The sequence below is a fragment of the Fusarium falciforme genome, chromosome 6 (genome assembly GCF_026873545.1).
Source record: "Fusarium falciforme chromosome 6, complete sequence".
In the NCBI taxonomy this organism is placed as follows: domain Eukaryota; kingdom Fungi; phylum Ascomycota; class Sordariomycetes; order Hypocreales; family Nectriaceae; genus Fusarium; species Fusarium falciforme.
The window spans coordinates 3,311,892-3,326,717 of record NC_070549.1 but is presented as its reverse complement, the minus strand read 5'-3'; the positions used below and the strand labels follow the sequence as shown (position 1 = coordinate 3,326,717).

At 51.8% G+C, this 14,826-nt stretch overlaps 4 protein-coding genes across 4 annotated transcripts; 2 read left to right on the top strand and 2 right to left on the bottom strand.

The window, feature by feature from the left end:
• Positions 1–3,120: 3,120 nt before the first annotated feature.
• On the top strand, positions 3,121–5,220 carry NCS54_00861400 (Ldi domain-containing protein; the record flags this gene model as incomplete). Its single annotated transcript, XM_053153994.1, has 1 exon — positions 3,121–5,220. The coding sequence occupies one exon, from the start codon at positions 3,121–3,123 to the stop codon at positions 5,218–5,220; it is 2,100 nt and encodes a 699-aa protein (XP_053009969.1).
• Positions 5,221–6,568: 1,348 nt separating this feature from the next.
• On the bottom strand, positions 6,569–8,199 carry NCS54_00861300 (Hypothetical protein; the record flags this gene model as incomplete). Its single annotated transcript, XM_053153993.1, has 2 exons — positions 6,569–7,980; positions 8,040–8,199. The coding sequence occupies 2 exons, from the start codon at positions 8,197–8,199 to the stop codon at positions 6,569–6,571; spliced, it is 1,572 nt and encodes a 523-aa protein (XP_053009968.1).
• Positions 8,200–8,769: 570 nt separating this feature from the next.
• NCS54_00861200 (Hypothetical protein) lies at positions 8,770–10,641 on the bottom strand (the record flags this gene model as incomplete). Its single annotated transcript, XM_053153992.1, has 1 exon — positions 8,770–10,641. The coding sequence occupies one exon, from the start codon at positions 10,639–10,641 to the stop codon at positions 8,770–8,772; it is 1,872 nt and encodes a 623-aa protein (XP_053009967.1).
• Positions 10,642–11,659: 1,018 nt separating this feature from the next.
• Positions 11,660–14,799, top strand: NCS54_00861100 (Fungal-trans domain-containing protein; the record flags this gene model as incomplete). Its single annotated transcript, XM_053153991.1, has 7 exons — positions 11,660–11,719; positions 11,794–11,992; positions 12,081–12,739; positions 12,870–13,112; positions 13,227–13,660; positions 13,743–14,065; positions 14,165–14,799. 7 exons carry the CDS (start codon positions 11,660–11,662, stop codon positions 14,797–14,799), a joined length of 2,553 nt encoding a protein of 850 aa, XP_053009966.1.
• Positions 14,800–14,826: the final 27 nt, after the last annotated feature.

Here is a 14,826-nt window from a genome sequence, read left to right as displayed (position 1 = left end):
CTACGACCTCCTCTCTACTCAATATCGACACACACCTATTCGACCTCTGCACTTTTCTCTTCGGTATCAACACACACGTTTTCTTTCTCTCAAGTGAAATCTGTAAAAGTATACCCTACGCGCTTCTTCTCACCACTCAAAGTAGCACGATCCAGCCTCGATACGTCACACACCACCAGCATCAGACTTAAGCACTCACCCTCTCTCCAGCACCCACCATACCACAGTCACGATGGAGGACACCCATACCAACGCCAAGAAGACTGCGTTCGTCCAGAATCATGCTGACAGCGACGAAATGCTTGTTGAAAGCGACAACCGGATAGTCCTTCCCAGCAGCTTGGCCGAATAGTGATGGACCATCCGACGAAGACGAAAGGCACGCGTGACGCAATTGCAAAAGAATGGAGCTGTCAAGACGCTCTCAAAGCTCCACGCTTTAAGTTCTGGTTGCATAATCCCAACAAATACTTCGATGACATGCCTGACGACCATGACGTTTGGTATGTCGATGAACACTTTCAGTACGACTTGTACACGCAGCTCCTCGGCCGGAACATTTGGCATCATTCAGAACTTCAGGAGTGCTATATCACCAGCTCCTTGTTCTTTCTCAAGAGAAAACTCTAATTGTTAAGCCTCAAGATGAAACGCCAGCCGACACACATCGGACTCTCACGGTTCATTGCCAATGGAGTCTGATTTTGTAGGCCAATGGAATTCCCAACGTTCTCCTGTCATATGTGGGCATGGATGGGGAATTGGCAGCCATGCATCTTTTTGTGAACCCACGGTGCTTCGCCCACGACCTTGAGTTTTTTTGTATGTTGTGTTTGAGATCATGGACGGGGGAGTTTCATGATTTGCCCCAACGTACGACTTCATCGGACAATAGTCGAACTTCAGACTGACCACCTGAACAAGACCTGCTAGCAGAAGATGCCATACCCAAAGACCTCGCCAGCTCCCGCTTGGGCATCCTGGAACTACAACTTTCACCTTATGCACAGGAAGTTTAGCCATGGCAGTACAGTAGTTAGTTACTAGTATTAGGCCTCCCCCACATGATGACCAGTTTAGGACGGCCAGGGGAGAAGACTCACAGAATAAAACGCCCTCAACAAACACCATACGATCTTTAAAATTACCCCGGTATTCGTGGTTACCCCTGCAAAAGAGATGAGAGCCGTGCCCCTGCGTGAGTGTGCGTGAATTGTTCCAAACTAAGTCGCCTTTACACATTCATGCCCAAAGTGATATCATTGGAGTGATGGGGTAGCTAGCGGCTGTTTTTGCAGAATATCCATGAAGAGATTGGTCCCTGTTCCTGATAGGACCACGCAAGCAGATGGCATTTTACAGAGCCATGCAGGACGAGGTAACTGGTGATCCTGTTTAGGTTGAAGTGCCAATCGAGCAGACATTAACTTAGGGGCTGAGTGGGACGTGGACGAGAGTGCCGTCCGATGAACATCGCCATATTATCATTGCTATGGTGGGAGCAACATTTCCCCGCCAGACTGGGAGAGGGCTGACAGTTCTACTCATCCTTAGGCGAAGAGCGAAGGCCGAGATGCGGTGACTGTAACTGGACTGCCGGGGGTTAGTAGGATGCCTGAAAACGCGAGGCGTTAACTATTGCGGTTATTCGCGCACTGCACTTGAGTCCCATGTTCCTTGTGCTGCACCGATTAACTTTCCCAGTAATACAAGCAGTTTTTAAGCCCGAACGGCGGCTGGAGATAGAGTTGGAAGTCCCTTTTTTTTTTTTCCCTTTCCCGGGGGGTTTGGAGGGGGGTTGGAGGGGGGTTGATCAAACTCCTCATTGTTGACGAGAGTCTAGGAGGCGTCGATTCTGAAGGCCGAGTTTGATCAAGGGGTAAGATGACCTCGAGCTATTTACACCCTTTGACTGCGGAATTCAGACAACTTTCCACGGAAGCACATTACAGCACCTGATCATGGTTATCTTGGCTTATGAGTTATCGAGACTGGCGCTGGAACAGTGACGGAACTAGCCAGCTTGTCATCATGTGACAAAGTGACCATATTCGGTCGCCGGCCGTAATCACAGCCGGGCCGTTTTCCGACCATTTCCCAAGAGGCTTTGCTTTGCAAGCTGTGCAAGTAAAGGCCTGAAAACCACAAGAGACTGGGAGAGACTGTTTGTCCGAGAGTGTGGGTGCATCGCTCAATGCACAATCGGACGTCGGACCGCTCCTTGCTACCCTCCTATACGACAGCGCCTTGTAAACCATCAACTAGTCTCTTTTTTGCCTTTGTTAGCGTTGCGCGGCAAGGTCCATCCCAAGGTTGCCCCATATTTCGAATACCTGGCACATAGGTCCAAAATTGCGCGGGACTGATTTACCTGTAGGGCCACCGTGCTATTCCGGCTTTTTTTTTTCCCAACCCACACCTCGGTTTCCTTTCGTTCCGGGCTCCGAACAGGAAACCCACAGCTTCCCCGCACCGCCGCGCAACTCCAGCATTCGTCGGCACTTGTCCCAGGATCAGGATCAGGCGGGTGCGCAATGCGTACCCACTGCAACGGGCTAGGCCCGCTGGACAAGGCAGTGCCTTGTCCCCTTGCTGGTCTGAGCACTGTTGCTCTGGTGACGTTCATTTCTCATTCTCTCTCTTTCTTTCTTTCTTCACTCCTTAGCTCGAATGTAAAACGCATGAGGACTATATAGCTGTAATCAACACTATTAGAATTCTTTGCACCTACCACTAAACTCGGGCTTCTTGTGAGGTTTTGGCGGATGATGGTGGTGAACTAGAGACGCCGAGGTGTGCGAATTTCATCGAGTCCTCTTTAATACGGATTACCTTACGAGTCAATCCAATCAGCATCTTGTGACTTTCATGTGGCTTTAAGTGGAATAGTGGAGGCGATCGAATATCTGGAGACCCGACGGCAGACGGTCCGACTTCATTCAAGACGACGAGAAATCGCGAGTTATAAGAACGAGCAGATGTAAATCGACCTACAATGTGAAAAATACAACCCAGAACCGCTTCATCTTCTAAACTCTTTTGGCGCCGTCATCCCTCAATAGACCACAAACTACCGCTTTTCACAGCTCCAACCCTAAAATCAGATCGTGTACAGCCAACATGACAGTCGAGTCTTCAAAGCCGAGCTTCTCGCTTGTCGACCACAACTGTCGCCCTGTCCACGAAACGGATTTCCGCGGCAACCACACTCTGATTTTCTTTGGCTTCACCCACTGTGCAGTAGTGTGCCCCAGGGCGCTTGAGCGATTGACTGAGATTCTCAGCCGTCTTGGAACAGCTGCAAATCGATTCAATGCTCTTTACATTTCAGTCGACCCGGAGCGTGACACCCCCGAGGTCATGAAGACCTTTCTGTCCAGCCGTGCACCGTATTTCACCGGTCTAACGGGAACCAAGGGGCAAGTCGACTCGGCTCGAAAGGCTTTCCGGGTCTTTGCTCAACGGAAAAATGATGACAGCGTACCCGAAGGTTATACCATTCCTCATACAGCTATTACATACATACTCGGCCCTGATGGCCGTCTCGTGGACCATCTCAACGATAGTCTCGACATAGAAGAGGCAGCCATGCGTTTGCACAAAGTCTTGGCGCTGGATTCCAACGGAGGAGCGACGAGTGCACCTGCGCCGCATTGCCTCAGCCCTGGCTCGAGCATCGTCGGGCAGGAAAGTCTGGCGTTACTGGATAAGAAGCAGGCTGCTAGTATCAGACACATCGGCAATCTAGCCAGGCAACTCAAGGGTGACTGGTCCAACATGATGGGTCCCACCGATCTCAATGACGGATTCGGTGCCTACCGTTTCCAGATTGCGTACGGCGCATATACGCTGGCTTTGGCGCATTTCCACCGTCTCCCAGCCGCTCCCGGAGTGTTCAAACCCACCCTAGAACGCATGATCGAAAAGATGTGTCACCCTGATGTCTGGTACTACTGGCGTGACGCTAGCACAGGCGGTGGTGTAGGCAACACACCCAGGAAAGAACCGGACGCGAACCCGATTGAGAAAGACAACATTATGTACAGCTCGTACTTGCAGACTATGACGCTGCTATATAATAGCCTTTTTGATGATGACCGCTATACAAAACCCGGCTCACTGACATTGGAATACGACCCGTTCTTTTGGGGAGATGCCGGTGGTTTTCGATTCGAGTATGACCAAAACTCTCTCAACGACCGAGTGTACTGGAATATGGTCGAGAGCGGATATCTCGGCGTCGCTTGTGAACCTTACTGTGTGTTCCAGATTTGCAACCAACCTCCCATCATCGGGTTTCGCCTGAACGATGAGTTACACGGTGGCAAGACCGCCGAAGAGGTCACTACAGGCTATGTGAAAGCGTGGAAGGAATTTGGAGGCAGTCTCGACGCTGAAGGGGGCTATCAGTTTTTTGTGGGCACCCACAACAATATGGTGGTCCCGAGCCCTGGGACTGGCATGGATGCGTGGTGCGCTCTTTTAATGCACTCGTGGAACCCTGACTTCGTGAAAGAAAACTACGACACTCAGCGGCAAAGGTCGTTAATTCACCACGAAGACGGAACGCTGTCGGTGAAAGTCAACTTAGTCGAAGGAATGTCGAAGAACACCACCGGACTCTTAAAGAGCGGAGAGTTTGGCTGGATGATCGCCTTGGCCGCTGAGGTCGGTGATACGGATACCCTGAACCGGTTGCTGGCCTACGCGGACAAACACTTCTCGCCTCGTTATCAGAACGGTGGCCTCACCTACCCACGAAGGGATGACATGTACGATGACGACGGCTACTATGTGATGAGCACCCCCATGCAGTCGAACGCGCTCTTCCCTCTCGCTCGGTTGAACGTGTCGGGTGGATTTGAAAGGCTTTACAAACAACCATGGGGCCCGAAGAATCGTGAACATTACGACGAACCGGCGCTCACCGAGATTGACTTCAGTATCGATGTCTACCGTGCAGTGTATATCCCAACTCAGCGTGCTCTACTCTTTGATGTTGCGGCATTTGAGGAGGGGGCGAGAGGCGTAGTGGGTTTAGCTCGAGTGTTTGGCAGGGGGAACTGGACTCTCAAACGTGATGGATCCCGAATTGCTTGGGGGAGTAGCACGGGGCTTTCTGGCTCTGAACCACTGGCAGAAATCAAGCAAGACGGGGAAGTGCTGTTACTATCTCACTCAGAGACCAGAGTTACCTCATTCGTTATTGAGTGGGCTTAACTAGCTATGATACTTATACTCATTCCTAAGGTATTCGCCAAGATGTCCTCTTTCAATCGTGTACAAGGTGAAGATAAGGGTTCTGCAAGTATTTGAGTAGCCAGCTAGGTCTTTGTGTCAATTCAACCCTAATACGTTACGGTCATGTCAACCAAAGTGACAATTTTCCTGCTCTCGCCCTTAATTCAAGTGGCGAGTTCTCCTGACCGCCGGATATGCCTTGAGGAACTTGAGGAACGAAGTGCCTTGAGGACAACATCCTTCCTTTCGCTTCCTTTTTCGGCAACCGCTTCTCCAGAGGCTAGAGCCTCACTAAGAGTCATGAACCGTTTATTGGGATTCGAAAGTGCCTTCCTCTTCTTGGCTCTCTTCAGACGGGCTAGTTCCTCCTCCAGACTAGCAATCATTACGGTATGCGCCATTAACGTCTGTTGTTGAGTCTCAAAGCCTTTGGCTATCACGTTGTATCATCTCCATGTCTTTGGTGTTTTGTTTAGCTGAAGATCGCGGATTTGGCGGCTGGTTTTTGGTGTATCGTCTATGTGACCTGTTTGGCTGTTTTGCGTTCCCCTGATCTATCCTGCTGAGGCACGAGACGGCTTAAAAAACTAACAAAACTACACAGCTACAGGCCCTTGTCAGCAAGATACAATTCAACGAGCTAGTTTGCATATATCAGTCAGGGCAAAGCGGTTCCAAAACCAGTAATCCGTATCGAAATGACACGAGGGTTTCCCTTCCTACCCTAAGCTATTGAGATCGTCTGTGGGGTGCGTCATGCCATGTGTTGAATACGACCAGTCGTTGGAGGGTAGCATCGGGTCCAGGGGCGCCAGGGGGTTCAGCCCTATGCAGGGCTCTAGTTCAAACTATGTGGAAATTTGCAGATTCCTAAACCAACTCTGCAATATTCCCAGTGCACAGGAGCCAGAAGGGGATTTTCAGGCGAGATCGGAGACCTGAGGGCGCATAATATTATATAAGGCAGCGGGGAGAGGCTCTAAGAGCCCGGCCAAGGTTCTACAAGCGTGGCAAAAGCTAGTTTAGAGCATTTTACAGTGATGCTTTCGTGAGATAGACGGAGGTGGGATCCGGGTCAATTCTTCGTAATGGCGGTCCGTTTCCTAATTTTGCTGCTTATCCAATTCACAGCTAAACATATACGTTGCACTCTCCTCCGAAATACCACCAACATCTCGGGCAGCTGTCCGGACGGCGAAACCCTACCAGCAATTCAGAAGGACCCATCTATTCTGGCCGAGGAGAATTATGGATATCAGTTCGTATTTAAATTCAGCCCTCACAGGCCAAGGGTGAAGAATGTTATCTACTCTTGTCCCTAATCGTTCTATTGCAGTTCCGAGTTGCATTGGAACTCTTTGAAATCAACATTTGGTCCCTCCGAGTCAGAAACTGCGAAAATACCAATGACTGGGCCAACAAAATCCGGATCTGTCATGTCCAAAGTGTCCACTGCCGCGAGCCTTGTCCAAGCTCTACCCGGTCCAGACGCCGTAGTATACATCAACCGGAACTCCTGCTCCGTGTAGGCCATCAGCAATGAAACGAGATCGGGCGTCTCCTCGAGTTTCTGTCGGGCTGTCTTGTGAATTCCTTGGGCAGTATTCTTCTCCTCGAAGCCGATTGAGGAGTCCGATGCGTCGAAGAAGATGCGGAAGTATCGATGCTCATCTTTGTAATAAGCTAGACCGCATTTCAGCCCAGTTGATGCCCAGGGGCCGCAGATGCCTGCAATCGATGCGCTGCATTTTCCAGCTAGCGCTCTTTGCCTCTTCCCAACGAATGTGGGAGACGCTTCGGGGTCCGTCAGGTCGACAGATGACGCCGTAAGGGTGATGTTGTAGCCGGCTTCGCTGAACTGGTAGTTACTCAAGTTGGCATCTCGGATGTAAACATAGTCAACACAGGGCGCCGCAGAGAGTTCCGCATTGTCATTTAGTGTGGACATGGCTTCGAAGAGAAGCTTGACAGGCTGAACCGAGGGCCATTCGCTGACCCACTCGGCGGACGTCAAGAATGTCTCCCTGCTCATGGCAAACCTGCCATCTCCGTCCTTGCGTACGGCCAGGCAGACAACCCACCACTGGCCGTTATGATCCTCAAAAAGGTCACCATGACCGGTGTGTTGCACATACTCGCCGGTGCCGGATGCAGTCAAAATGGGGTTGTCGGGACACGACTCATAAGGCCCCCAGATGGTTCTGGATCGAGCCATGGTGATCATGTGGTTAAGGTGCGTCCCCCCCTCTGCGATAAGAAGATAATACCACCCCTTGCGTTTGTAGATGTGCGGTCCTTCAGGGTAAACGCCTCCGGTGCCGGTCCAGATCGTCTGTTCTTCCGACAACCGTGTGCCGGTTTCGATGTCAATCTGGAAGCAATTGATCCGCGTCCAGGGGCCCGGGGTTGCGGAGCCTGTGATATATATCTTTCCACTCTCGTCGAAGAAGATGTCCGGGTCGATACCTACGAAGTCAAAGTACACAGGGTTGCTCCAGCTGCTTGACCAGATGTCTGTGGTGGATATAATGAAGTTCCGCTTATCCACCACACCTCGTTCCTTGTCGAAGAGGGCATTGGTGCAAACAATGTAGAATGTGCTCGCGTGATGCCTCATGGTTGGGGCGAAGAGGCCAGCGGTGGCAGGCCGCACTTTGCCTCCTGATGAGGCACTGGGAACGTTGAGTCTGGTCGCCGACTTCGAAAGCTTGAGTTGATCACTTCTGTTGATGGCGTTTCCTATACAACATTGGCTTAGTCAAAAACAGAGGCGGACGCAAGGATGGCCTGACACTCACCGATATGCCTCCATGACACAAGATCCTTGGAAGCGTAGACGGGCAGTCCTGGAAACAAGTGGAAAGAGGATGTGACGAGGAAGTACCAGCCCGAAACACTGACGATAGACGGATCAGGCGCAAAGCCCGGTATGATCGGGTTTATATTGCGTGTCGTCATGGTGTCAATCTTGGAGACTAGATTGGGGATGAGTGATGGAGAAGAGGGACAACTTATAACAAAGTTCTTTGCAGGGTCGTATTCATGTATGCTATAACTTTTGCCGTTCTCTACTAAAATTGGTTGGCACATCCAGAAACAGCTCTCTCAAAGGATTGTAAAGGGTACTTGAACTACGCCCCATGAAGAGAATGATTAGTCTTCCGCCCAAATTCGCCCGATGCTGCAGGACTCAGCATGAGGCGAACTCTGCGCGGACGAATTCAGCCCGATAGTTGTTCCGCTGCACACCTCAGACGCAGTTTGGCGTATATCATGACGTATTAGCAACTGAGTCAGTCTATTATTGTCCCGCGTCACTTTCTCTGACTTCGGTTTATTTGTCCGCATCCGAAGCGTCGATTTAAACGAAATCAACTAAGGCATATAATCCAATTTACACAATTTTAGGCATTGAGGAAAGTCGAATTGGTCGCCAACTGCGAAGTCAAGCCAGGATGGCCGGCGGAAGTGTGAAGCCTTCACTTACAGTACCAGTCAGCACTGCCAGATCGGCCAAATCTATTCCAACTAAGTCCCATTCGCCGGTGGTTCATATGATATCCCGTCGATAGTCGTGATAAGCTTTCCATCAGCCTGAAAGTCATTGACCGTGATCTCGATCTGAAGATGGAATCCATTCTTGGTTGTCTTCTTGGTGGCCTCTTCAGCGCCGGTCCCAACAAGGTCAGAGTACCAATGGATATCATTGATCCAAGAGTTGTCCGGATGGAATGTGTTGGTGATGTTTTCAGAACCGTTGACGATGTACTCTTTGTAGTCTGAGTAGTTGGTGTAGTTGGCGACCACGTTGATGATGCGCCCGGTATCATCTACGGCGAGAGAAACCTCTGCACTTCCAGAGACCTTGCCGTCAAGCGTGTAGTCGCCGGCTTTCAAGGCGTGGGGTTTGGGATAAGCGTCACCGGGATTGTATGGTGTAGCCCAGGGAATTTGGTCGCTGACCTTGAAGACCGGAGCTGGCTTCTTCGGGCTCCGGCTCTTGAGTTTTGCGAGGATCAATCGATATTCGCGACGGCCTTGAGCTGTCGAGACCGGGCATGGAAGGGGGTTAGAACCACCGCACGCGGGGCTCACAACAAGGTCCTGCCAGTACACAATCTTGGTGCCATCCGGACTGAATGCAGGATCGGCTCGGCCGTTCCAGTTGGGGTCGCCGATGCTGCCCGCTTGAGACTCGTTGGGATTGACTCGCTGGCCGAAGTACGAGCCGCGGTCACCATGGCGGTCAAGAAGGATCGGCTGAAAGAAGCGACGTTTGCGGTTGTTGCGCGCAGCAGCCAGCGCGCCAGCCGTCACCAGGTCGGCGAGAGGGGGGATCCCACGCATGCCGCCTGACCACATCAAACGGTTCGATCCCCGGGTATCCATGATGATGATCCACTGGTTATCGGCAGAAAAGGCGATAGGGTCGACATATTCGGGGTGATTCGTCAGTCGACGGGTGATACCGGTCTGCAGATGTGTTGCAAATACATCCATGTTATTGGCCTCAACACTCGGTGCAATGTATAAAACCTCATCGCCTGCTCCGCTGAAGCCTCGCAGCTCTGCCACGGCAATGGCATCAGCATGAATTTGTAGCTTTGAGCCGGAAGATGAGTAGCGACCCGTGCCTTTCGGGTCAACAAGTATGTTAACGTTGACGATGTCGTATCGAGGGACAAGGGGGTCTCCGGTTGTAGGCTTGGGATTAAATTTGAGACGACCGATGAAAGAAAGCTGACCGCCTTGGGCCGTAAACGAGCTGAACCCGATATGGACATCATCAGGGTGAATTCGCAGCTCACGAGGCGTTCCACCGATGCCCGAACCATCAGCTCTGTTGGGCCAGTAGAGGGGGTAGATGCGGGTGTTCTCAGACGTGCACTGCTCGCTCTCCAGTTTGGCGTCACACTCGATGATGTTGTGGCCCCATAAAGCCTTGGTGCCGCTTCGAAACACGTGGGGATAGTCGAACTCGGGGTAGAGGCCTTGCGCATTCTGAGCTGGCACACCGCAGGTTAGGCACTTCCAAGGGTCTCCGTTTGGGAACGTTTTGCCGTTTGCTTTGACAAGAATAGCGTGCTCTCCGTCGTAGATGCTTGCAATACCAGCTGGCGCACCAACGAACTCGACATTGACGATGACGTGGTTGCCATCCGGGGTGAAGTCGCCAGCTTGGAATTCTCCAACAGCTCTGTTGATGCATCCTGTGCCACTGGGATTGATCTCGGAAGTGCAAGCGCCCGGTGTCTTGTCGGCGACGGGTGGCAAAGGAAGCTCAACAACCTGAATGGGCTCTGGACCCGGAGCAGCCGGTATTGCTGTAGAGGTTGATGGGACGGCCTGAGCCAGACTGACTAGGGTGCCAATAGCCAAGGCAGTGAGAAACGGGGTCATTGCGAATGATGGCGGTGACAATAATTGTTCGAGTAAGCCAAGGCAGGTTGTTGGTTGTTGGTGTCGGACTCTTGCTGAGATGATGTTTTTTTTTTAACAGGACAGGCTATCCCTGTTCTTTATATAATTTTCAAGCTTAAGACCACCGGCCAGTCCTTCTAACTAGCTCCCTTTCCTACCCACAGTCAAGGTTAGTTCATCATCTTTCATCCTGCTGGGTTGATTCACCAAGCTGGAAATGGGCTTACAAGATGCAGTCAAGGCCTAACGGGAGCCTATGCTTCATCTGGCACACACCTCCGTCCTCATCTTTAGAAGAGCCATCGGCTCAGTAAGGTGCTCCTTCACACACCGTCCCTAGGTATTGAATATACGTATAAGGAATTCCAGCATTGTTCTCACGTTTCTAAACTACCCACACTTTAAGAGCCCGGATATCAATTTACTGATTGAGTTCAACATTGAATGCCAGGCAAGAGATTGCAATACTTCCAAGTGCCTGTCGAGATGGTTACGAAAATCAGCTACCTAACGCTCCAAGCCTGACAGCTAGTTTCTAAGCCGCCAAGATAGATACCCCGCTGTCGTTGCCGGCCCAGAAAGATCGCATCTTCCCCTGACGCCTGACGACCCCTTCGGTAGAGATTTCGGCCGTCGGGAGAAACCAGCCGGCGGCGATTCTTCCGGCGGTAGACTAATAAACCCCACAATAGCAAGGATTCATAGCGTGTGGGGTGATTATGGGGGCTCGGCTTGGTTGCTTTGGGTAAGGTATACGAAACCCGAGGCGCAACGCGCGTATAGGTAGAGGCGCGAGGGGGATCATGATGAGGCTGGCCCTGGCCGACGGCGGGGTAAGGAATGAGTTGAGCATTCGAGAGTTGGCGCTTCAAACTTCCCCATTTCTGTTTCCCGACAATCATCACTGGCACAATCAAAGTCACTTCACCTCGTTTTGAGATTGGCAAGCGGTTGACCGAATCGAACACCAAGACGAATCGAGACTTTGAATGTGGCCATGAGTGATTCAGTGGAGCCCCCCGAGGGTTTGAAGGAGGTCGAAGCTGACCTGCCATCAGTAAGACAGCTCTTGACTTGGTTTTTTACAGTAATTGCTAATCCTACTCCAAAACAGTGTGACGGATGCCGCAGGCGCAAGCTGCGATGCTCGCGGGAGTGGCCGACGTGCTCACACTGCAGGCGACTGGGTACGGACCCTTGGCCCTTGACCTCCCACGCTGCAGTTATCATGTTAACCTAGCCGATTCAGCGTCAGGATGCACCTACGAGTATCAGCGGAAAAAGCCTGGTCTCAAAGGCGGTGCTGTCGAAGCTCTGAGTCGGCGTGTTGGTGCGTCTTCCCCTCTGCTCGTCGTTGGTCATACCCATACCCCCAAAAGTACGAGTGGCTCAGGGGACCCTAACTTACCGTGCGGTAGAGATACTGGAGAACGCCGTCTTTAACAACTCAAATGCGCCCATGACGGTGCCACCATCAGCAGGTCAGCCTGAGGCTCTGCACTCTCACGCTGCATCTGGTGACCCCCAAGCACTAGGCGGAATTCTCTCCATTTTAACCAGAGAGATTCAGCAACTAAACTCCAACCTGGCTACTCCATCTACCAGAGGCGGCCCGATTGCGACACCTTCAGCGTCTAGTATACATGGCTCGGCTCAAGAGGAAGAGCCGGATTCTACAACAGAACGCCCAAGGAAAAGAACCCGCCTTAACTCATTTGCCCAGATAGACGAGGCAGAAAATCACGGTGTCGCCCATCGGACAGCCCTGTCACGTCCTGATGTTATAGAGGAGCTGCTAGACGCCTACTTTGAAAACATTCACCCGTGGGTTCCCATACTTCACGAGACACGGTTCCGACACAGACTCGCCGACAGCAAGCATCGCGACCAAAGCTTTATTATTCTTCACGCTATTCTTGTTGCAGCTCTGAGACTGGTCGACATCACGAAGCCTTGTGTTTCGATCCTGGATATTCATATGGAAGAAAGGAGATCTAGGAATTACGTTCTCCTTAATGGCATGAGCGACTTGACTCTGGAGAACCTCCAGGCCCTGGTGATAATTGCTTTTATTGATGTAAGTTAATTATTGGGGTGAGCTCCTCAATCATTTCACTATCAGCTCCCTGCCCTACGCTTTCGAAAGAACTCGTACCGCAGGTGAGAAAACCGCTAGGGGGCTCTCCTTGTTTACAACGACATCGCAGATTGGCCAAGGTGAAACATCCAAGGCTTGGTCAACGATTGGATCTCTCGCCAGAACTGCTCAGTATCTGCATTTAAGTGTCGAGGAGACCGACTTTGCCGAACCAGCTGCCTTGCTCTCGAACCTGCCACGCTTACCACCCCCTGAGAACTGGATAGAGGAGGAGGAGAGGAGACGGCTTTTCTGGAATGTGTTTCTCCTTGATAGGTGTGGACCCCCTTTCCGAGAACCAGCTGCTGGTTTCGTGAGTGTATTGTTCTGTAGCTGACTGTCGTTGAGGTTCTGTTCCATCACCACTGGGTAGGGTGATCACCCAGCACGCCGATCTGGAGGCGGGATCGCTTTCTCACGGGGCTAGGCTGATGATAGTTACAGCTGGAACGTCAGCCTTACTGCGGACGACGTCTGCCGACGCCTGCCTATTGACGGCGGCTTGTGGAAGAGGAACCAACCAGCGTTGACGCCATATCTCGGCATCTGGGATCACTCAGCAGCCAAGATTGGACACACCATCACTTTCCTTCCATCAAAGTACGAGATCCCTGGAAGCGCCGCCGAGTCAGGCACCGCAGCCGGCAGTGGTGCCACCAATGAATCAGGTCCTCATCAAGGCAACTCCGCTGCGTCGGTCGAGAGGCTCAAGATCGGCGCCTTCGCCTACTACGTCGAGTCGGTCGAGTCGCTTAGTCGCATCAACACCTACTTTGTGCAACAGAAGATCGACTTTACCAATCGACAAGAGGTCTTTAGCTGGCTGACTCGATTCAAGGAGCTGGATCTTCGTCTGGTGCAGTAAGCGCTCCCTTCTTTCGGGGCCTGGAGCCGCCATACATGTCGAGGACAGAATTAAAATGCTGACACATTCGCACTCAAGCTGGAAAATGTTCCTCCCGCAAAAGTGGAAGAATCCGAGCGATAACCCCATTCCAGCCATAACCACAGCCATGGACCCCAACATGACTCTGGCACACCTCACGCACAACATGTCTTCCATCTTACTGCATCAAAGGATAGCGTATCCAAGCAAGGAGCTTAGGCATCTGAAGCTCCCAAACGCCTGCAGCGCAGATACTTGCTACGTCGCTGCGACCGAGACGGCCAATATCACTACCAAGTACTTGGATCATGCGGTTACCCGGCGAGTTCTGGCGCCACATTTCGCCATCTGCGTCTTTGTCAGTGCAAAAGTGCTACTAGGTTAGTTGCTATCCTTCGTGGCTTCATACCATGGCCCTCTCATTTTCTGGGGGTTTCCTGTCATTATCCTTATTTACGCACAACACTCACCCGTGACAGTACATTCTCTACACTACGAGGTGGAGCTCGCATCAGAATTCTGGACTCTTGTAGAGAGTCTTGAAAGCATGAGCTCAAAGTGGAAGGGTCGCTCGGACAAGTCTAGAAACGAGCCGGTTCCCTTGGCCGGCTCTCTAGCGACGCAGCTCAGGCAGCTTCACGACCTTTGCCAAAAGGATGTGGCAAACAGTCCTCCCTCCTTCTTTGGACAGGTGCCTCAGGGGTTTGGAAATGAAGCGAGCGCGATGCAAGCTGTCGAGACTCCAGTGAGATTCCACCGGGCCGTGGACGGGAATGGTGACCATGGCGATGCGCCTCTGGTCTCTGGGGGCCCAGTGGTCGGAGAAGCTACCCCTTACTGGGAGCCGATGATGTTGACTGTCCAAGGAGATGAGACGAGTCAGCTTGATAAGCCCCCATCCACCATTGAAGTGAGCAAAGACAGTGACCAGTCTCTATCTGTACGGGGACATCTTCAAGCTCCAGCCATCGAGGCAGCAGCGGTCGACGAGCTCGCTCTCATTTCTCAGGGCTTGATGGATCGGAGCTTTCTAGAAATGAACCGCATCATCAACTTTGACGATTTCATGTTCATCACTGATCCTGTGGACTTTTCAGGTGTGACCGGGCTGTGACAACTCACAAGGTTAAGGGGATGGGGG